General features: G+C 39.3%; 1 protein-coding gene across 2 annotated transcripts; it reads right to left on the bottom strand.

Annotated features, from left to right (window-relative positions):
• Nucleotides 1-273: 273 nt before the first annotated feature.
• LOC145237496 (uncharacterized) lies at nt 274-22,033 on the bottom strand. Of its 2 annotated transcripts, none has more exons than XM_080100380.1 (32): nt 21,482-22,033; nt 20,884-21,015; nt 20,663-20,811; nt 20,446-20,598; nt 20,119-20,293; nt 18,226-18,411; nt 17,627-17,760; nt 17,261-17,341; nt 16,280-16,439; nt 14,907-15,060; nt 13,763-13,992; nt 13,084-13,226; nt 12,371-12,467; nt 11,781-11,981; nt 10,863-10,952; nt 10,500-10,703; nt 9,774-9,927; nt 8,471-8,738; nt 7,792-7,991; nt 7,307-7,534; nt 6,792-7,031; nt 5,632-5,846; nt 4,916-5,017; nt 4,592-4,662; nt 4,434-4,507; nt 4,193-4,359; nt 3,731-4,118; nt 2,911-3,121; nt 2,185-2,404; nt 1,709-1,887; nt 1,512-1,639; nt 274-1,070 (listed from the first exon to the last, which is right to left on the bottom strand). In XM_080100380.1, the coding sequence occupies exons 1-32, from the start codon at nt 21,666-21,668 to the stop codon at nt 848-850; spliced, it is 5,544 nt and encodes a 1,847-aa protein (XP_079956506.1). In that variant the 5' UTR covers nt 21,669-22,033; the 3' UTR covers nt 274-847. The 2 variants fall into 2 exon arrangements, with proteins under 2 accessions (XP_079956506.1, XP_079956507.1); XM_080100381.1 differs by having other exon boundaries at nt 21,489-21,555.
• Nucleotides 22,034-22,506: the final 473 nt, after the last annotated feature.

Raw genomic sequence — 22,506 nt, forward strand, 5'->3', positions numbered from 1 at the left:
TAATATTGTCCATCGTGCATGCCTTTTTTTCTCATTGGCAGGGTTGCCATACCGTCTTTATTTCTAAGATGTGGTCAAATTTTAAAGGGCAATGTCTTATTTGTGACATCATAATGGAATATATGAAAAAGATGGCATATGATATGTCATGGACCGGGCCTAAACGACTTTCGGGCCTAAACACGGGCTACCAAAAATGAGTCGGGTTCGGGTCGGGCTTCCGGCTTGAATTTCGGCCCCGCCTGCAACTCTGCTTCAAAAAACACGATCGTGCACCACATCGCAAAGTATTGCACGGAAAAATAGTTACACAATCATAACGTATAACGCAGAAAAAAACAGACGCCGAGGAATGAAAAGTTGTTCAGGCAAATTAAAAGCCATAAGTGCACTTTAATGACCCAACAAAAAGAGGCACACTTTCGTGTTTTGGTGACAATTTAAATAAGTATTGGCGCACTTAGGCAACAAAACTAAAAACAATGCACAATAAACAATAGCGATGTACCCAAAGTATAATACTACAGTATTATGCTATATAGCTGGCAAAAACTTGAAAAAAGAACTTATTAGAGATTAAAGTCCCACTGTACAAAACGTGAATATTTTAGCCCAGGCCCAAGCTAGATTAACTAAATCTTAATGATCGGAATTTTCCAATGTCCACACCCAAATCCTGTTGAGCTGCATTCCGCGCACACCCAAAGCCGATCAACGTTCTTGTGATCTATTGATATTGAACAAAAATAAATATATCCTCTTTATGCCTACGCACAAAGCAACTTTGGCCTGTATACCGAAGCCCTATACACTCATTTCAATCAAAAACGATTTTTTTCACACAGAATCAAGTTGTGTTGATGCAGAGCGCGCAGAGACCGGCCCCGGTTTGGCCATCAGGTGTTAACGCCTGATTGATACTGATGACCATAGGACGTGGTTCAAAACTGGAAGTGTCAACAGATTTCTCCAATGCTGCGTTTTTTAAATGTACGTAATTGGCAGCGATTGTTATTCTAACGTTATCGTGGCCTTGAAAGAAATTCATCTCATCGCTTCCGTTCCAGTTTCTGTGGAGAAATAAACGAAATTTTTAGTGCCGCTTTAGAATCATCATTAGGGTCCTTTATGGTTTTCATACCAAATACCTGATGTTGTTCAACTGGGAATGTCTTGAACTAGCACTGGGGGTAAATTTTTATGAGGATAATTATTTATGTGTGCGGGATTATTGTGTTGAAACATTGGAGGTAAATTTTAATTTCAAAGTCTCCGGGGGGGCTGAACGAGAGAAAGAGTGTCGAGAATGTCTGCCTAAAAATGTGGACAGCCGTATCAGTAACGGAGATGATATCGCCTAAACCACAAGACCAGTTCTGGGAAAGGTCGGGTGCATTGACAGATAAGAGAACAACATCACATTCAGCTATATGCAAATTTCTGATGATTTGTGCGTATGCAGTACTACATATTTTTGGACCAATTCACCTAAGTGCTTTGAATTAACTTACCCGCTAAACGAAAGAGTGTTATTGGAACCCGACAAGCCATCCCAACTCCCATTGGTTTCAGGAGTTTGATAACCGATGTCCAAATGATAACCAGTGGGTTTCTCTCCGTACCACAAATTAATTGTTACCTTTAAATAAAACCGATTTTTTTGGTTTATGAAATGTAAAGAACTGTTTTTAGGGGTGGCATGACTTACGACAGAAAATGAAGACAAGTCAAGAACGATTTTTGCTTGTCGAGCGCAAGATAGTGTTTCGTCACGCGGTGGCGCTAACTCGATGCGAACGCTCGAGTTTTCGCTGATTTCCTCAATTGTCTCGCTTCGCAAGTCCAGAGAATGTTGGCAAGGCATTTCATAACAGATACCCTTATGACCTTCAAAACATTTCAGTTCGTTTTAAAATTACGGCTTTGTAAAGTAATGAGTTATATGATAGACTGAAAAAGTCTGAAGTCGTCCACCGTTTTATTTAGACATATATATTTCACATAAGTAATAGGTATTGTTAGTACTTGTCAAAGTTTTCAGTCTGTTATTATATGCGACTGTTGTCTATATCTCTCGTACTGAGTCTCTGGTGACTCGTGATTTACAATATACTACACACAGTTTTTGAGTATATAATATCATGTTTTAAACTGGCAGATAAAACTTTGAACTTGCATACACACCATCCCAAATGGGTAGAAATACAGGTTGCAAACTGCACGTATAACTTCCAGATTGCCACTCCACGAATTTAATGTCACACTTTGACCTGCAAGTTGAGTAGAGCAGGTCACCGTTCGTGCAGTGATATTTTCCGTGGTGAGTTGACGGTGGCGGTCCTCGGCAACCCTTCGGAACGCAACTAAATGGTTTGGGGGGCAACCATTCCCCATTCTCGCATTGCTAATCAACAAACGATGCAAAATTAAATATGGCATATAAATCGCATAGCATGTTAAAGCAATAAACCAATGGTATCTTTTAGTAGCGTTATGTGAAAAAATTTAAATTCCTAAAACAGGGTATCTTCATGTGGGATCTTGGTTACAGCTATAGGCTGAATGAATTCTTTTAGAAATCTATTAATTCTAAACAAATGTTGCAATAACTTTATTTAAAGAACATTTTGAAACCTAGGGACAAACTAGTTCTACAATATGCTGCTGCTAATAAATTTAGATTTTTGGTGCAGATATACGGTCTGTATATCAATTATTTTCTGTGGATTATATAGGTAATAAGTTTAACCAGAAATTGGCCAGTGTAAGACATTAGTCTAGGTCAGCAGATTTCAACTTGAATCAAGTAGCCTTATAACGTAAACAGCGGCTTTTCAGGGAATTATCATTGTTGACATGACGTCTGCCAAATTTCGATGAGCTGGCCTAGCTTATTATAAATCACCGTACTTTGGCAGTGGGACGAGAGTCGCGGTTTATAAATCCGTAATCACAAGTCAAGAGGCAAATTGATCCGAGCCGATTCCCATCTGAGCAGTATAACGTGGAAACACTAAACCTGGAAAATTTTGGATCAACCTCAACTTCAATATCGGGGCATCGACTTCGAATACACTTGCTTGGTGGCATTGGATCCCATCCCTTGTCCAAGGTACATGTACTAAAAATTTCATTTTTTTGCAATAAATTACGGATAACAAAACTATACAAAACATGTTTGCCACGACTATTACAGCACGCGAATTTACTTTGAATTTCACTGAAGTGTTGTTTATTTACTAGTAATTATTTGCTGTAAATTATTTTTTAAACAAAAATTTAATTTGCTTGTAGTCTATAGTTGTCGGATGGTTTACCGACAATAATACAGTGTTGTTGCCAGACGTATTTTATAACCTTTCCGTTTTGTTCAAAATTTAAACCAATCGTCGAAAAGTGGGATGATTTGTTTATATTTGCCGGTTGAACAAAAGGGATACTTTATGAAATGTAATGAACATTGTAGTGCAACGCAATTAAACTTTGTCAAGTTGTTTACTAACGAGCAAACATATTTTCAAACACGCAAACATGAATTCTCGCTTTACAGACCTTAATCCACTATAATCAGGCACAAAACATTTTGCTATGTAGTTAAACCTTGATAAAAGATAGATTACTTGCTTATTGATACATCAGAATGGTTTACACTAGACTGGGTTAAAAGGCTGAGTTTACTTGTAGCAAAATAGTGAGAAATACATTTTGGCAATAGACAAGCGGGGCCCACCTGGTTGAGTTTCCAATCAGCTGATAACCATCTCGACAGGAAAATGTACAAGTCGATCCAATAGCGTTGCCATCGTTACATACAGCTCGGGGGTCGACTAGAGATGACTTAAGGACAACGCCTATTAGAGACAACGAGCGTGTGTTCTGAGACGATTGACTTCCGGGAAGTTTGGCGCATGAGGGCGCCACGCAGTCCCATCGCTCGTCTTCTGTTCCCATCCACGTTCCGTTGTGTGAGCACGTTCGTGTGTTATTGTAAATCGTGTCTTGAGGAACCAAGCCTTCGTGGCATCTTAGCACACAAACCGTGCCCGCTGTGCCGTCGCCTTCGCACGTGACAATACCGGTGTCATTTCTCGCCATTGTACCACGCAACGTGCACTTGACTGAAAGCAAAACAAACTTAAAGACGCAAGCCAATGACGATGGTATCGCAATTTTCATTCGACAAGGAACCAACCTCGGTCACAGGCGGTGCCACCGAAGCCCTCCGGGCAGCTGCAAGTGTATCCGTCGCTCTGATTTGTGCATGTACCACCATTGGAGCACTTCGGCTGTTTGCCTACCTTGCAGTGGTCGTATATGTGTTCACAGTTTACCCCGCTGTACCCTGGTTCACATGAGCATCTGCAAACAGGCAATGGTTTAAGTTAATTGGTCACAAACATTTTTGCTGCTAATCAAGTGTAAAAGTATCGTACTGATAAGTTTGATCTCCGTCGATACATGACCCGTTGTTACGACAGGGAGAGGATGCACAGTCATCTGTGTCTATCTAAAGAAAAAAGTAAAAGATTTGTTAAAATTTTTGTTTCACGCAACGCGATTGGCTAATCGATTTTATGTTCATCAGTATTACCTCACAGTTTGCTCCTTGGTATCTGCTTTCACACAAACACTGATATCCATTCACCCGGTCCAAACACGTTCCTATTGACAAAAAATGAAATTTAAATGAGAAAAAAAGCTGCACAACACAAACTAAATGCCGCTCAATGCTACTCCCCAACTAATTCACTCGTTGCCCAAAGCTAGTATTGACGAACAGAAACCTGGTAAACTGTTGTGTAACCTTTTAACACCAACAAACACGTGCAGGGCAACACCATAAGCCGCAGGTGCGAAAACAGCAATCGTACGTCCAGGTACAAAGAAAGCTCTGTGCAACACAACATAGACTTACCTCCGTTGAAGCAAGGCGGAGGCTCACAATCGTCAATGTTGACATCGCATTCATCGCCCATAAAACCTCTAGGACATTGACACGTATAAGAACCAAAGGTGTCTAAAATAGAAAAATCGCAATTAGAAGTAACAGTTCACTATTAGCGTTACCGTTTTGGTATGTGCTTTCGAATATGCGTAAAATGCCTCAAGAGTCCAAACCACAAACTGCGTTTGGAGGCATGTGATGTCGACGTTTTGGTGCTTTATTGCCAAACAACTTGAAGAGCTCAAACCAAACCCCAGACGGGAATCTTAAGCGCATGCCAAAAACAAACGCTGAAATGCAAGTTAAAAACTTATATAACTGCCTTTTGAAGAAACTGCAGTCACATGTGCGATATATTTGTCATCTAAGGTGGTAAAGTGGAGCAAACGCTTAACTACACACTGTGCCTGGTTGTTTAGTGATAACTGCTGATCTATATCGGTTTAAACTTTAAACATCATAACTTTAACTTAAAACGTTACCGACAATATCAAGTTGTTGAAAGAATAGAACTAAAGATACCATTCAGGCGAAATATAGTGTTTTGTTTTTAGCAATCCGAGCACATTTTTTGCCTATATTCATTAATTGATTCTATTACATGGTAACGATTTTTCGTCTGCTATCTGATACAGTTCAGTTTAAACACCCCCAGTTGTTTAAAGAGTTTCCACCGAAATACTTACTACTGCATATATGTCCAGTGCTACAGGGTTGCACATGTACTTCACATTCGTTCAAATCCTCCTGACACAAAGTTCCAGTCCATCCGCGATGACACAAACATTCGAACATATTCACTTTATCGACACATGTTGCCCCGTTGCCGCACGGGTCTGATTCACATTCGTTTACACTCTGAGAGCAATTCTCGCCCGTGTAACCGCTGTTGCAAATGCACCTGAACGAAAAACGTCCATTAATTGCGAATTTCACACAACATGTGTTGCAATTATTATAAACTTCATGATTTAGAAAACAGCGTACGTGCGCTTCCATCAACTAAACCTTTGCAGATAGAATCAATCAATCGGGATTAGGTATAAAGGGTCGATTTATAAAGCTGGTGCAAATTGGACTTTCTGTCGCATAATCCAAAAATAAAAACTTTTACAGCAAATACGATGGTCTTTTCAACCTTTGCTTTGGCAAAATGGTTCGAATAGCCCTGATATGGTCGCGTCCTAGCTTCCAAAGCTTTAACAGATAGACGAAGATTATATGATCGCTGCTGAATTAGGTTAACCTAATTGTCTTATTGCCAGAACGTAAATCGTGGTGATACACCTACACTTTCCGATTTTTTTCCATGTTCTTACCATCGCTAGCAACTTTTATGACCAAATTTAAACTACAATCTTCAAATAGACAACCTTTTATGCGACGCGTGCCAATTTACTTGTTATTTCCTTGTGGTAATGGCTTCGCGTGCCAACGTTTTTCTAAATAATAGTGGTTCGTGCCAGCAGATAACAATAACAAAAAGAAAGCAGAGTGTTTTGTACATGTAAGGCTGAATTTTACAACAATGACCTGATAAAAACTATGAACAAGTAGTGTAACAGGTTAAAATGTTACTCCAATATAAACTGGCAAATCGGTTGGCGTGCCATGAAAAACCACCTCGCGTCCTTGGCACGCTTGCCGGGGGTTGCCGACCCCTGAAATAGAGTATACTTTAAACTAGAATCTCCCAGCTCGTTGCTCTTAAGACTACAATAAACTTATACTTAATTGGTCTAAATTTCCATCTTGAATTCATAATGGTGAATGACTTTATGTTTTAATAAATTTGAATCAATATTTAAATACTTTAGAATATTAGTTTGTTGTTTGATATTTTTACCTGTATCCGCCATCCTCTGTATCCTCACATGTGCTGTTACCTGGGCAGGGGTTAGAAAAACAGCTCGATTCGTTTATCTCGCAAAAATTTCCTGAGAATCCAGCCTGACAAGTGCACGAGTAAATCCCATCTTCGGACAGCGAACACCCGCCCCCGTTCTGGCAAGGATTCATACTACTGCAGTTGCCCTCGTGTTGACAGTTTTTTCCAAAGTAGTTGATTGTGCAGTTACAGAGGTAGCTAAAATAGACAAAATGGAACACGTGCTGGAAGTTTTGAAATGTAAACTTGTCAGCATTTTCGCTAAAAATTGGCAATACTTTCTAAAACCAAAAAATTGACATAAATTACATTGAAAATCGTACACTTGTGTTTTAATAGTTTTGTGTAAAAATCGTTCTATTTCATTTCCTCACGCCTATTTGTGTATTTTTGGTTTATTTGAAAAAAAATCCTACAAAACATGTCAAGTCCACGCCCAATAAGATAAAAAAACAACAACTACGAAATCGTACCTGTTACCGTTACTGGTGCACGACCCGCCGTTGTGGCATGGAGACGGGTTACATAAATAGTCCGAGATCGGTTGGCAGCTGTGACCGTCGTAAGTATACCCAGGATCACAGTTGCAGCCAAGAACGTCCTCGGACACAACAACGCACTTCCCAGCCCCGCCACAGAAGTTCAGTGAACAAGTGTCTACCTCTTCCAGGCAATTTCTACCTCTGAACTTGTTGGAGCACCTAAACAGGAATACTTTGTATTAAAAAATTAAGAGAGAATTACCAAGGTTTTGGGTGGTATATCAGATAGTAACGAAAAAAGGGTTTCTTTGGTTACTAAATATTGAATCTTTAAACCTTTTTTCTTTTTCTTTAACAGCTAAGTAAATTCACCCAAATAATATAAGCTTCCAACTCACAGCAGGTACACTACGCTAATCCACCATAAAGGCTGTTAAGGGTTATTGAACAGTACGTATTCTCAACACTATAAGCACCTGCACAGATATCCAAGTCCAGTAGTCAAGCAAAGGCCATTGCTGGCACAAGGTTCACAAGAACAATCCGTACAGTTCTCACTGCAATCATGACCTCGAAATCCGGCTGCGCATTTGCAGGAGTAGTTAGCGACTCCAACCTCACACACTCCACCGTTCTGACAGGGTTGCGACGTACAGTGGTCGATTTCTGTTTCACACTGAAGATACATAGACAGATATTAGGTTGATAAAATAGGTAAATACAATGAGACGCTTTAACTTCGTCTTTGATTTCGCAAATAAATGTTACATAGGTTCCTAAGACGCCTTTGCACACTTATGCAACGAATTCAAATTTTCACTACATAACTGTGCTGTTTTTGCAATTATGGCCATAGAAAAACGCACTCAGGGTCTAAAAAGCGTTGAAAAGTAATATAAACTTGGTCGTTTTGAGCTCATCATAGCATTTTGATCTGTTATGACAGAAAAACTGACACAGCGCTTCGAATAAAAATAGTCTGTGGTAGTGCTTTGTTTAATTTTAAAGCTAATGGGTCGGATGCTCATACAGTTGTGAAGCAACTGATAGAAAATAACGCTTCTGCACCTTTTCCAAAATGTGTATCAAGTAACAGATACCAATTCTATTGTGATTATGCAGGTTTCTTGATCACTTTTAAATAAATTGTCTTACCCAGCTTCCAGTGAAGTTGGAAGAGCATATACAGTCATACCCTCCGAGAAAATTTTCGCACTGTCCACCGTTTTCACACGGATCCGCCTCGCATTCATTTGTATCGTTTTCACAACGCTTCCCTTCAAAACCATCAATGCAACGGCATTCAAATGAGCCTCGATCATCATCAACACATATTTTTGTGAATTCACTGCAAGGGTTGGTGGAACAATTAACTGCTAAATTCTGACAGCGATCACCCTCAAAACCATACGGACACTGGCAGCTGAAAATAGAGAATAAGGGTGTTCATTGTTTAAAGAAAGTTTATTCGTGTGTGTTTTCCCATAAGAAATGCGATAAATAATGAAATTCACTGCTTGTTTTACATGGGCGTTGACGCTGATTTTAATCGCCTGAGTGTTTAACCGCACAGAGTAGCGCTATAACATTTCGAAACCAGTAGTCGGGCCGCAAACATTTTAAAGAGCACTTATATACTTCGTGGTTTGCCATAAATGTTTTCTAAAAAATCTCATTGCAAAATGACGTTGGTTTCAAACCTCTGAACAACAACTTTTATAGATGCTCGTAGACGTGTTTAGAAGACACGATTTCGAATGTTTATCATTGTGCACACGACCACACATGGTGAAATCACCGCCCAACGTTAGGTAACCGCCTCGATACACATCGCAGTTTTATACAAAGTGCACAAAACAGTCCTGGAATCTTTGTTTATTGGTCTCAGACAGCCAAGATTCTATTTAATCAAGTTTGACCAGTAATTCTCAAATTTTTATTAATATTCTCTTCCTAAAACGCAACAACAACCCCAAGATTTGCAGAAATGCGCAATGCCTGATGGCTTGTCCACTTAAGACATTTGCAATATTTTTGTTGTGTAATTAACTAATTATATACGTGCTTCAAACATTGCCTTAACGGCGGATTTCTCCATGCCATAACGGCGAAACATGCACAAGGACTAACTGCACTATACTTCTTTAAAAAAATCTCAAAAAGTTGCTTCCAAACGGCGTTTAAAAACCACTGTGCGTAATTTTCAAAGCCACTTAATGCGAAAAGCTTTTCGAATTTAGGCTGTTAACTTACACTGTTAACACAAAAAAACTCAGCAGTTTTAAACGCCGTTTGGAAGCAACTTTTTGCGATTTTTTTTAAAGAAGTATAGTGCAGTTAGTACTTATGCATGTTTCGCCGTTAACACAAAAACTCTGCCGCATCGGGTGACATACACATACATATTTATTTCCAAAAATAAACAACGGTCCTCAAGTTTTTTCTATAGTTTACCTACCTGAAAGACCCAGGTTCAGGTTCTATGCAAAGTCCATTATTCAAACATGGCATCGACGAACACTCTGGGACGTCATGTTCACATATAGTGCCAGCGAATCCTTTCTTACATTGACAGAAAAAGCCGCCAGGCGTCGATAACTCGTAACAAATTCCTGAAAGATAAAGTAAGATTTTCGATATTTTATAAAATCAATTAAAATCAGGGGTCTAGTTCAGCCAGAGCGTGTTAATGGGGCCCAGATTTAAGGGAGAGAATAAGAGGTAAAAGCCTAATTGTGGGTGACTGATATCAAAAGTAGTTTTTTAAAAGCATTGCTTAGCCACCTGAATTTTTCCACTACACCACTGAATAAATGAAATCGTTTTCACCAACAATTGTATTAAAAGCTCAAGCTTTGTATGTGTTTTTACAGCGCGCGGCAGTACGTTTTGGCTAATTTACAAAAAAATCGACAAAATGTGTTGCATAAAACGAGACCTTATGTACGTTTTTTTAATAAAGTTAACCGCAAAAAGAACAGTAATAAAGTTAACCGCAAAAAGCATCTGAAGTGTCACGCACACAACGATACTATTTTGGGATAAAATGCATCCAAATATACACGCACTTCTAGATGGCATATTAACTAATAAACAAGTACACCTAAAATACACGCCCTTCCAAATATAGAATGCTCTATTCCAGCAAGAAACTTACATCAATGCCATATGAATCAGTTCTCACCTGAGTTTAGACACGGTCGATCTTCGCATTCGTCGTAATCCACTTGGCAGTCGTCGCCTACGTATCCACTGTGGCAGTCACACGAGTACCCAGTGGCCGAATTCCGGCATAGTCCGCGGCCTGAGCAGTTACGCTTTGCACACCAGTCGACTGTGGCTTCGCAATTAGTCCCGGAAAATCCCATCGAGCAGTTGCACGTGTAACCTTGCGACGACACAAAAGGGCGAAACAGGTTTAATCAGCGATCAACCCATGCACTCAATGTATGAAATATGTAATTGAAAGGGACAGGACACTTGGAAAAGTAGAATTTCAATCAAGATGCTTTGTAAGGTATGGGAGTGTATTTCCCAGAACGCTTACCGTTTATTTGGTCTACGCACGAACCGTTGTTGCGACAAGGTCCAGACGAGCACTCATCAATGTCCTTTTGACATCTGCTGCCATTGAAACCTGAATTAAGTGAAGATAATTAGAGGCAAGATCAAAAAACGTATGTCTCAAAGAGGTGTTCTGGAATGCTGTTTACATAATGCCTTCTTGAATTAGCAGTTGGACAGCCTCCGTTCTTGACAAAAACTACCACAGAAAACGTGTTTCGAGAATTGTGACCACCCTTATCTTTGTTTGCACACTGAATCTGCGATTTTGGAATGTGACGCATCGCTTGCTTTCCATTAATCATCCAAATGTTTTCACAATAAACTAGACATGGATCCAGAATTTATTTTAGTTAAATTAATTTAGAACATAGTTTAAGGTTTTGTGGCAAAACCTCTCCCAAGTAATACATATTGTTACTTTGAAGCTCTGTTTCTGCTTGTCATGGTCGTTTTCTGATGGAAACGATTATTTTTAATTCTGTTCAGATTTTTTTTTTTTTTGACAAAAAATCTAAGTTTTCTGTAGAACGAAGAACTTACTTTACAAGTGGTGTTACTTTGCTTTCCAGATATGTAATAACCAGGGTCACAGGAAATGTTACATGTTGAACCGATTCTGTTTTCCTTTTTTTTGTGTGAATTTAAAAGGTTTTGCAGTCTTTAGGTTTTTAAGCTTTTTTCAAGTTCCCGTAGAATTCAATGTAATCATGCATTATGATTGATTGGACCAACCTTTATAAATCAGCTAACCTGAACAATTTGATTCTACAACTTATTACGTAGGCCCAGCGCAGGTTAACCAGGTTATCCTCAGGTTATAATTGTAACCCCATTACCACACGTTGCATCTTAACGTTAACTTTTTCCACATTGATTTTCAAGTTTGTGTAAAACCTACCATCTGGGCATATGCACTTGAATGCGTTATCCAGGTCTACGCATTGTCCGTTATTTTCGCATTGATTTGGCGAGCAGTCGTCGATGTTGATCTCGCAGTGTCGGCCAGTAAATCCCGCTGCACAGATGCATGTAAAGTTGTCGACGCCATTTTGACATTCTCCATCGTGGTAACACTTCGTCCCGTTGCAATGCTGCGTCCCTGGTCGCGGAAAGAAGTTGAAATGTCACAATTGTGTTAAAAACCTGTTTGCATTTTTCAGGAAAGGGATTAAGAATGCAATTGGTGTGATTTAATTAGATACGCGAGTTAAGAATGTTGTTGATCTTTAAAAGTGCGAATTATCGGTCCCCAGGGCAGAACAATCTTACCATCAATGAAACTTGCCTTACGCAGTTCAGCCACAAATGCAGTTGTTACGAGACACCAGTTTCTATTATCTACGTGGTTTCTAATGTTAGATGTGGAGACCATTAAATCTAACGCGATTTGCGGTTCTTGCAACGTCAGCCAAGATGCGTGGATAAAAGGTTGCCATTCAAAGTATGCCAAAAGAGGATTGGGATCCCGTTATAGGTAAGTGTATTTACTTTGACACGTAACAGGTAAGCTGTTCCATCCGGCATTCAAATCGGCGTCTTTCAAGCAGGTATGTGAGCATTTATAAACATCTCCTTGGGATGTTACCTGTCGACGAACGTAATTATAATTAGGACATGTAGAAATGTAATATTACTAAAAAACATAATTCTGTTTTTAAACCACCATATTAAATTAGCCTTTTCTAATTTTAATCCCCTTTTATTGACTTATATAGGGACTGAAGATGCTTTTTTCGCGAAATATTTTTGTTGTTTATATGATTGTCAACTGATTTTAACGTGGAAATAAACATTTCCCAACTTGTGATAGTATTTTCATGAAACTAATTATTACTCTTTTCAGCACACATATCCAGGTTTTTTTTAAGGTTTGGTTTGGGTGACCGCTAAGTAGTTTTAAGAGACCGCAAGTGTTTCATTTAAATACCAAAAAATAGCAACTGTAGTTGCAAGTCCAAATTTTGGGAAACCGCTGGAGAAATTTGTTTCGGTCCCCCAAAACACCTTAAAAAAAACACTGCACATATCATACTACGCATTAACACTAAGTTGTCTTAGTGAGTTAGAAACAAATAGGTAAACCGAAAAAACAATACATAAATATAAAACAGCTTGGTTTGTTATACTATATCAATAAACTAAAATTTTGTCAAATACCGTTTGACAAAAAATCTAAGTTTTCTGTAGAACGAAGAACTTACTTTACAAGTGGTGTTACTTTGCTTTCCAGATATGTAATAACCAGGGTCACAGGAAATGTTACATGTTGAACCGATTCTGTTTTCCTTGCTACATCGAACACGAATCCCCTTCGTTGCAGATGGAATCAAGTCACATCGATTTTCTAAAAACAAAACGTAATAGACGAAAATAAATTTGGCCCAACCAAACTTAGAATTAATTATTGAACACAACACTTTGCCATTAAAAACCGTTTTTTAATAATGTGCCAAAAATATATGCTGTTGTTTGTTAAAAAATATCATTAAGAAGTTGTTTCGCAAGTTAATGCTTGTCTCGTTTCAGTTGGAATTTAATTAGCCAATACAAACATTACACAACTGTACTCAGTGAACAATAATAAACCGAAAAAACTTTACGCGGCGTTAAACCACGTAAATTTTAATTTGCGATCGCTTTTCTCGCCGACGAAACAAAATTAGACACCTTCAAAATAGAAGGTTAGGAAGCATAACAGTAACTCAGATCATGCTATTTTAGTTTGCGAATCGTGTATGATTTGCCTGGTAGCCGAAAGTGCTGGAGGGATTTCGGAAAATCTTTTTAATCGAAACCTCGATAGTTTGTTTATCATTTCACCGATTCTAATTTATTTTTTCTCGTCCTAACTGCAAAAATGACAAAAACAACTTCACCTACCCACACATCTCCATGGAGAAACCGACCACTTTCCGTTGTAATAACATTTCGTCAAATCGCTATCGGGCATATGGTAACCTTGACAACAGGTTGCCTTGCAAATTGACCCTGCTCTGTTGGCGTTTGGACAATTGTAGGTAAGACATCCTGTAGGGTCCGCCAAAGCCGAGTATGGACATGTGGTACTGGTTACTGCACTTTGAGCTTTGCACAACTTCAACGAAATGTCTCTGTGCAGGAAAAAGCAAAAACACTGTAACATACAATAATGACGCCTTTGCCTTGATAAGTGTTTTGCAAGGTAGGGCGTACGTCCGGCAGGATGGGCATTTTGTATTTACAAAAGGTCAATTTAGCCCCTACTCGATACTTGAAGCTGTTTTTGCCTATTTTCTTTTATCTCGTTAATTGATTTCATGCCGTTTGGTAGCTTGTTTAATTCGCCTTTGTTGAAGTTTTAGGCTTCTTAAGAAGCTATATTTAACAGCAGGCTGGGAGCACGAAATTTTTAAAGGCAAATAGATGGAACGTGGACAAAAACGGATAAACGAATGCCACTTGAGTAACTTAGGGAGGGATTTGTATTTTCCGGGAGGAAATTTGTGGGAAAAACTGGGAAGGAATATTTATGGACAAAAAATTGATTTTTTATGTCATTTAACACATGACAAAAATGCACCACCAGAAATGTCTACAAAACACAAGGAAATGCTGCTGTAATTGCAGCGACTGGTGCCTTTTGTGGTTTTGTTTGGAAGGGAGGAATACAAAAAAACTTTGGAAACCACTTAACTAGCTGATCTCGTTAGCGCACAAGAATACCCGCCTTGTGCGCTGGTGAGTCAAACCAACGATGTTACATTCAGATAAAAGGTTCAATTAAACACTGAGTATGTTTAGTGCGAACTGTGAAATTAGCCTGGCCATATCAGATCATCATCATCATCTATTCCAAGAATAGTTCAATAAATTTCTACTCAAAACACATTTTGCAGCAGCTGCCACTATTCAAAACACGATAAACGCTACATTTTCAGACAAACGCAATAGTTATAGCGAATACCAATCGTTGCAATAAAGTCTCAACCATACAATTGTGTGCTAGATGAGTTTCAAATCGCTGGAGACAGTTGACAAATTTCACCTGATTATCTTGAGCAGATCTACGAAGTTGTCGATTACTTTGTGTGAGTACAGTTCGTCGGGGTCTGATGCGATTTCGTCGATTTCGGTCTGAATTGCGTTGTTGACGCCGATGGCCAAAACCTGTGAGATTTTGTGTAGTCGTTCGGCGGGAGCTGTAATGCAACAAATATTGGATACACATGAATTCACAGTACGAATTGTCAAACATTTTGGGAGCACCAAATCCAACAATTGTGTCTCAACTGTAGTTGTGTCGCAAAAGTATAGAATCATGCGCGCTAAACTTACTGCTAAAAAAACGTTTACTTCCACCAAAATTAAAAAAAAAACGCCATTAACGATTTATGATTGTTCTTTCAGAAAAGAGTAAGCACAATTTTATTTACCCCCTTTTCAAAAAGCTAAACCAACTATGACGTCACAGAACTAAAAAAATGATGAGCTTATTACCCCAAGTAATAAAATATCAAATTACCCAATTGGGGGTAATTGCTTATCAGGTTAAGAACCACTGATTTAGAAGCAGCATGCCACCGAAATATAGTTTACATTTTGCACGTTCGATCTATGGATGGAGTTTATGGGATGTTACTGCGGTTGGGACATTCGGCGAGGTTTAGACAAAACGTCGGAAACATCTAAACGTGGTCTCGCTCAAATTGTGATAGCTACAAACAACATCAACCGTTTGTGTAAAGTTGTTTGCAAAACAGAAGATCAATTAATCCAAAACCTTGAACTTTCAAATGTAACAGACGATGTGTTTGTAATATTTAATCTCTTCTTGTAGAATTATAATGTCAGGTTAAATGTAATTGCATTTGGTAGTCGCAATTTCGATGTCTCAACTGTCAACACGACTCACAAAACCATTAGCAGCGTTCGGGAGCAACCGCCTGACAAACCTGAAACATTACCTAAGATGCGATCTAAGATATGATTCTGCATTCTGCTCTACTATACATACAGGTCAGCCAGGTACGATAAGTAAGGTCACACGCAGCAGTTTTCCTTGATAGTGTTTACTGTGGTTTACCCTTTGGCGGTCGCCCACAGGTTCAAGCACAAAGTGAGTAATCAAAGTTTTTGCATAAATTTGGCTAGGCATAAAAATGTTTTAATTTTTGTTTTATAAAAGTAAGGTTTTGTGTAGTCACGCAATCATGCATGATATTTTCACGCAATATTGTTTTTATCACCGATTCATTCTATGAATCAACAGCGTAGGCGATCCTGACATTACGTATGTTTCATTCAATTCTCCAAACATCACTGCACTTAATCAGCAAACAAAAAATTCAACCACGACCGCCATCCAACCCACATGCGTGATTACTTCACCGATATCGAGTCACAAATAAAGTTACTCACTGCGGATAGATCTGACCACTTTTCCGTCGGTCAAAACAACAGTCATGTGTGGTTTGTCTTCCCGTCTTCCTGAATCCGGTCCGAACTTGTGGTCGAGCGCATAATAGAGCGCGGTGTCCGTATTGGTGCCCATTCCCGAGTAATCGATACCCGTTATCGCCTGTGATACGAGGCACGGTTTGGTGTCAAGTTTAAGAAATGACTCGCACTGCTTTTGTCGTTCGCAAGCAGGCAATACGGCATTAAGAACATTATGATACGATAATGAGCATCGGACAAAGGGCTTCCTGCCACAGTTGTACGTCAACTGGACACGTAATTTTCTTTATCATCGTGCTGTGTTTCTTGTCTACAAACGTGGCGGGTGGCAAAAAAGTTCGAAAACATTTATCATTACAACAAACAACAGTTCAAGACCATGGGTGGTAGTTGGTGAATGGCATATTAACAAATATTTCCACAGATGTTTACTGGATGTGGGTGAAGAAACACACTAGCGTGACATTTAATGCACTGAACGAGGTTTCAATGGAGCCACAATAGGAAACCATACCGTTTCGTGGTTTAGATTTAAGGTAACGCTAGAGAACATGGTTTGCAATATACAGGCGCTCAAAAAAAATCTCTGTATTTAAACCGGACGTTCTTAACATTTTTTTGGTGTCGGAGCCAAATCCGAGATCTAAAGTATAGATAAGAACTCGCATAACCCAAGATTTTTTAGAAGACTTGAAAAGCATGCTGTAATTTCGAAACTAATTTAAAACTTAAATAACAGTCAAATTACAACGGTAATTTTTGGTGGAAAACAATTTACAAACGAAACTTTTAAATCATTGAATGACGCGAAGTACTGCATGATTTAAAGCGTGGCATAATCATCACCTTCATAACAGTAAATTGTGAAATAAAGAACAGGTTTAGATGTTGGCTACATAACCTTTATTTTCTGAGCTAACAGCGTCAGCCGACGTTACCCACCTGCATTAGGGAGTTCTTGTCCTGATAACGGTCGTAGTTCCATAAGTTCACCACCTCTCTGTGGTAGCGTATCGCAGATACCTGCCACAAAACAAGGTTGTACACGCACGGCGGTCCGTGAAAAATCGTTTCTGCATGCAAATTATAGGATCAGTGCAGAGTGCATCGTCAGCTATTCGCGATTTAAGAAAACCAACGCACACCACAAAGACACACTTTGTAATACACCGTACTTGGCAGGGGCAATTGACGCGGAAGCAATACCGCCGATCAGGCAACACGGATTTGTATTTTTTTTCACAAAACGTGCGTCGATGTCTCTGCTGAGCCGTTACGCAAAACACGCGCTTTCAACCACAGACCCACCTGAACTTGGTTCCTGCCTATCTCAAAAGTGTCCACTAATCTCATTACGAAGTCCTTCATCACGTTAAAGCTTGCTTGTCCGATGCTTGATGACGAGTCCAATATGAATAGAAGGTCGAACTTCGCCGAACACACTATAACACATATGATGAGTATATAAACAATGCATACTGTGCAGATTTATTTTTTATTTATGAACACTATGCACAGTTGTATAACCGAAGCAGTTTAACCAAAAACATAACTGCCGGTCGTTTGCACTAACATGCATTCTGTTTACCTGTCCAAAGCTCTCTAGCAGTTATGTTTTTAATCAAATTATTTTGTCTTATTTTACAACAAGGTGAAATCGACCACACAAGATCCGTTCAGCCCAAACCTTTCGTAACCATATTTTTATGTTGTTTAGTATTTCCTATTGGCGTACAACAAGCCAATGAGCACCGTAAATTGTTGTTTAAAGTGACATCGGTGGTGAGTGTATCAACGCAATTACAACACACAACCGCAATATGCATTTAAATGGATGATACTGGATTGTGAAGATCATCGCAGTTCAAGCTTCAGCTACGATACGCGGTTTTGCCCTTCAACTTTACCTCCACATGTGGTTGACGAACCGTTCCATCGCGGTCCAATCGCAGGGTCCCTGATCAGACAAGTTCTCTTTTGACTTCCCTGTGTCGTGAACTTGTTGCTGCAGGAGGTTTGACAAGTCGAACCAACCTCGTTTGCGTCGGTACACGTCAGCTGACCATGGATTGGCGTCAGCAAAGGCGAACAAGCTAAAGCGAAAAGAGACATTGTTTAAGAGAAGTGTTCGATTTCGAAATTGAATAGGGTCTACGGTTGTACCATGGATCAAGAATTTTCAAATTGTCACCAGCGAAAGGTACGAAAATTTGACATTATTCCAAGGTACTTGCAACCTTTGGAAAACTGCAGAATAAAAAGCGTCTGTTGTCGGGCAATAAGTTACAGGTCTGTAATGCGTAAAAGCAACAGGACAGGTAACGTTTCGCCAATACAATTTTGATGCTTTACATGGAAAACATGGATATCAGTACAATTTCGATGTGCATATTAGGCCTTGAACTTGCTAATATCCGGTGTGTTATGCCCATAATGGCCTGAACCGGCAGCGAAATCGTGTTGTTAAAGCGATTTTGGTTACAAGCTGTCTCGTAATTACAACACCGGACAAAGTTTAAATCTGTTTACGTTTAAATACGAGGCACGCGTCCTTATTGTCAAGCACAACCTCGTGACGCTCTGAAAACGTTCCAGAATACCGAATTATACCGGTTACCTCATGACCTGCTGTGCTGTTTGCTTCGCCACGCGGCTTGTTTTCGCTTCAGCGATTTGAATTACGTTCTCCGTACCCGCGCCACAAAAGAAAGACAATAGTTGAACGTGGAGGTAAAGTTTGACCTCCTGGTGACTGCTGGATTTTTAAGGTGTGGCCAATAAGCCACATCCGACGTATTTGCCATAAAATTCCGACGCAAAACCGAACTTACGAAACACTTGTTTGTTTATGGCATGATTGTGCTCTTACACAAAACTCATAACCCTGGCGGTATTTTTTTTAATTTCCTCAAAGATAAACGATTCAAATTTGCAAAATGAATTTTCAACATTTTTAATGTTGTAAATAAATTAAATAAACTTGCTAAATATGGTCACATGATAATCGAATTTGGAAGGAAATGTGCGATTGAACTTTTTGTGCTTTTTAACGCCATGACACTGATGACCGGGTAAATGTCATCCTTATCATCAGGTCACGTGGTATTAACCTCACAAATTTTTTCCGTCCACCATGTTTTGCATACAATTCGGCGATCGCAGTTATTGATGACAAAGTAAAATTAATTAAACGCCTTTCATTCTCGGGATTGACGACTGTTAATGGACAAAACTATCGAGGAACTACTCCCCGTGTCAGTTTGTTGAGCCCATACTGCAAATAAAAGAGCGTGCAAACGCGTATGCAGCACGCTCACCGATAAAAATTGGTATCGTGGACAAGGTGGGTTTATTTGGTAACAGATCGTTCCCGATAAAAAATTTTAAACAATGCAGATATGATCTGATCTGAGCCGGGCCGCATAAGTCAGTCAACTGCTGGTCAATTTGCTAGGAATGCTTTTGTCTAGTATTTCGGGCGAAGTCGGTGTAATGCACAGGTTAACACCATCTCATACAGCATTATATAATTAAACACCTGGGGCTCATAGAGAAGCATTGATGTGTTTCAAGAAGTTACAAAAGTCAAATTTGTTGACAAAATAAAAACCTATAACGACGTTACAAAATATTCACCCGTTAATAACTAAAAAAGAGGTTTTTGTCAGCAGTAAGTTTGAGCGTAGAAGTGTATTATCATAACCCCACAAAGATTTTTTTGGGTTTAAACAAGAATAATAGCCTTCAAATGCGATATGACATGCATGAGATCAAACACAAAGTGTTGCTGATATCCTCACCTGGAATGTGATATGTGGCTTTAATTTCTCGTTGCAAACTTTCCACAGTTGTAGATAGACGGTCAAAGTTGCGTACTTGGTAAACACGATGATTATTCCCAATTTCTCCGTTTGCTATCCATTGTAATTGCGAAATGTTGTAGTTTGCTATTCCGACACTGAACAACGTGACATTCTGACAAACAAAAGCAAAGCACTTGACAAAATGGCCTCCACGATTATCAAGTAGAAAATTTACGTAGCTGTTTCGTTCGGGGAACCACTGTCATGTTTGTTATGCAAAAACATAAGTGGGAAATTTCGGGCCTATGAATCATTATAATTTACCTTTTTTCGGGCAAAATCAGCTGCGAAAATTACATCATCGTCTGACGGTCCATTGGTGACCAGTACCAGGATTTTTACTGTGTTCGCATTTGAAGCCGCAAAGTCTTCTTTGACTGTTTTGTTAATGGCGGCGCCTGTGTGTGTACTGTACCCCTGGGGGTAAAAACGGTTTTAAACAACAACTTCCAAGCTATTTGCGAAATCCATACTCGCCTACCATGTACTGCATCGTGTTCACCAGGCTATTGAAGCAGAACGTAGTGATACATCGGCCCAATTTGATTTCTGTCCTTAGCAGCTTTTGGTTGCTTAAAGGGCGATGTTTGTAGCTATACGAAAATTGAACAACACCGACCCGAAACTTTCCTGAAGGATATGTAATTTGTGGCGAGGGCAATAGATTACCAAGTAGATAATATTATGACGAAGTACACTTACGGTTAGAAAAATCGAATGCTGAGGTCACTGACTTTAACCACGTCTTTAGCTTCTTAAAATTTAATAACCCCGTGTTTTCCACTGATCCTGAGCCATCAATTAAAAACATCAGATCGACGGAAACCACACCAGCTGCAAAAACATTTTTGACCACTTTAAAGTTTTCCATTTCGTGGTAAATAATTATTGTAATGGATGAAGTAACGTGCAAGGCAAACCCAAGTTGTTGATAAAACGTACCTGATGGGTGAGTTCGGTTTAATAGTAATTAATAAAAGTTAAACAAGAACATATTTTAAATGTTTTAATGGTCAGCCTAATAAGCAGCGAAACAAAGATACGCAAGAAAAACAGTAATCTATTCTTCTGGCTATAAGCTTCATTAAAAACAAACCAAGACTGCATTTATAGGAGCGACATTTTAAAATATTGGTGTCATATTCATGATAAACAAACAAAAAGCAAACCTTGATGCTAGCTTATTTGCTAAACGTATGAAATCATCTAAAGCTGTTATTGCACAGGTCTACACTACATACGGTGACGATATGAGGGGTATATTAAACAACTTTTTAAAAATAAAGAACTATAAATATACCGCTTACAACAGGCCTCCATGGAGGTGTGGCTAGACCCCTTGACCATGCAGTATCTGGACTAGTCGTCGACAAATAAGTTGGGTCCAGGCGCGGGGATGAAATTATACTGTTTTGTGACGTTGCAACATTAGCACAGTGTCCGTAAAAAAGCAAAAAAGCACAGTGCAATAGAAACTTAAAAATCATCGCAAAGTTGGTGTTGTAACGCCCTAAATTTAGGAAGCAGATAAACGTTTGACATTAGACTTGCACCATATTGAACTCATAATTATATCCTTTCCAATGCTGGCAACGTTTTGTGTGAGCGCAGCTGGTATTTACAAATTCTTCGCTTCTATGCCAGCTGCTATAATAGCTGAAAGAGAAGACCACACCGCTACATCAAACGACACTTCTTCCGTTGGCAAGAAAGACTTTTCTGCTCGAGGGTAAACACATATTTCGTCTCAATTAAAAAGTTTGCGAACACTCTTGCTTCAGAAAAGGGTTGTTTGGTGACTAACAAAATCGGCACCTGCATCTATGTTACTAAATATTCTGTCCAGTTCCAGTTAAATGCAACCTCTCCTGTCCAAAGACATGACAATGTGTACATATTTCTCATTCTACATCCTCAGAAACAAGGTGCACCCAAGTCCTTAATCACAGGAGTTATGCCGAAGGTAACAAGCGAGACAATCGGTGTGTTCTGGTGCGATTGTCCGCGTGTGTTTACTGTTATGTCTCGAGAGAATGCGAAACAATGCTATTTAACGCCCTGAGCAGGTTTGCCGCCGGCAATGATCAGAGGGCGCAAGTCTCCCTTAAACGTAACCACGTGTTGGACGTCAGTATATACTTGAAAGCAGGAGCGCTGATCATTTAAGGCTCTTTGACGACGATTTCAAGTTTTACAAACACTACCGCAACCTGTCGTTACTTTTTGACGGCCGCCGTAGGTCCCGTGTTTGTTGTTGTTTTAAAATGGCGGTTCCAATAGCAAACCATTTGTTTCTAAATAACTGGCAGTTGTGAATTTTTGCCC

The sequence above is a fragment of the Phallusia mammillata genome, chromosome 7 (genome assembly GCF_965637545.1).
Source record: "Phallusia mammillata chromosome 7, kaPhaMamm4.hap1.1, whole genome shotgun sequence".
Lineage (NCBI taxonomy): Eukaryota > Metazoa > Chordata > Ascidiacea > Phlebobranchia > Ascidiidae > Phallusia > Phallusia mammillata.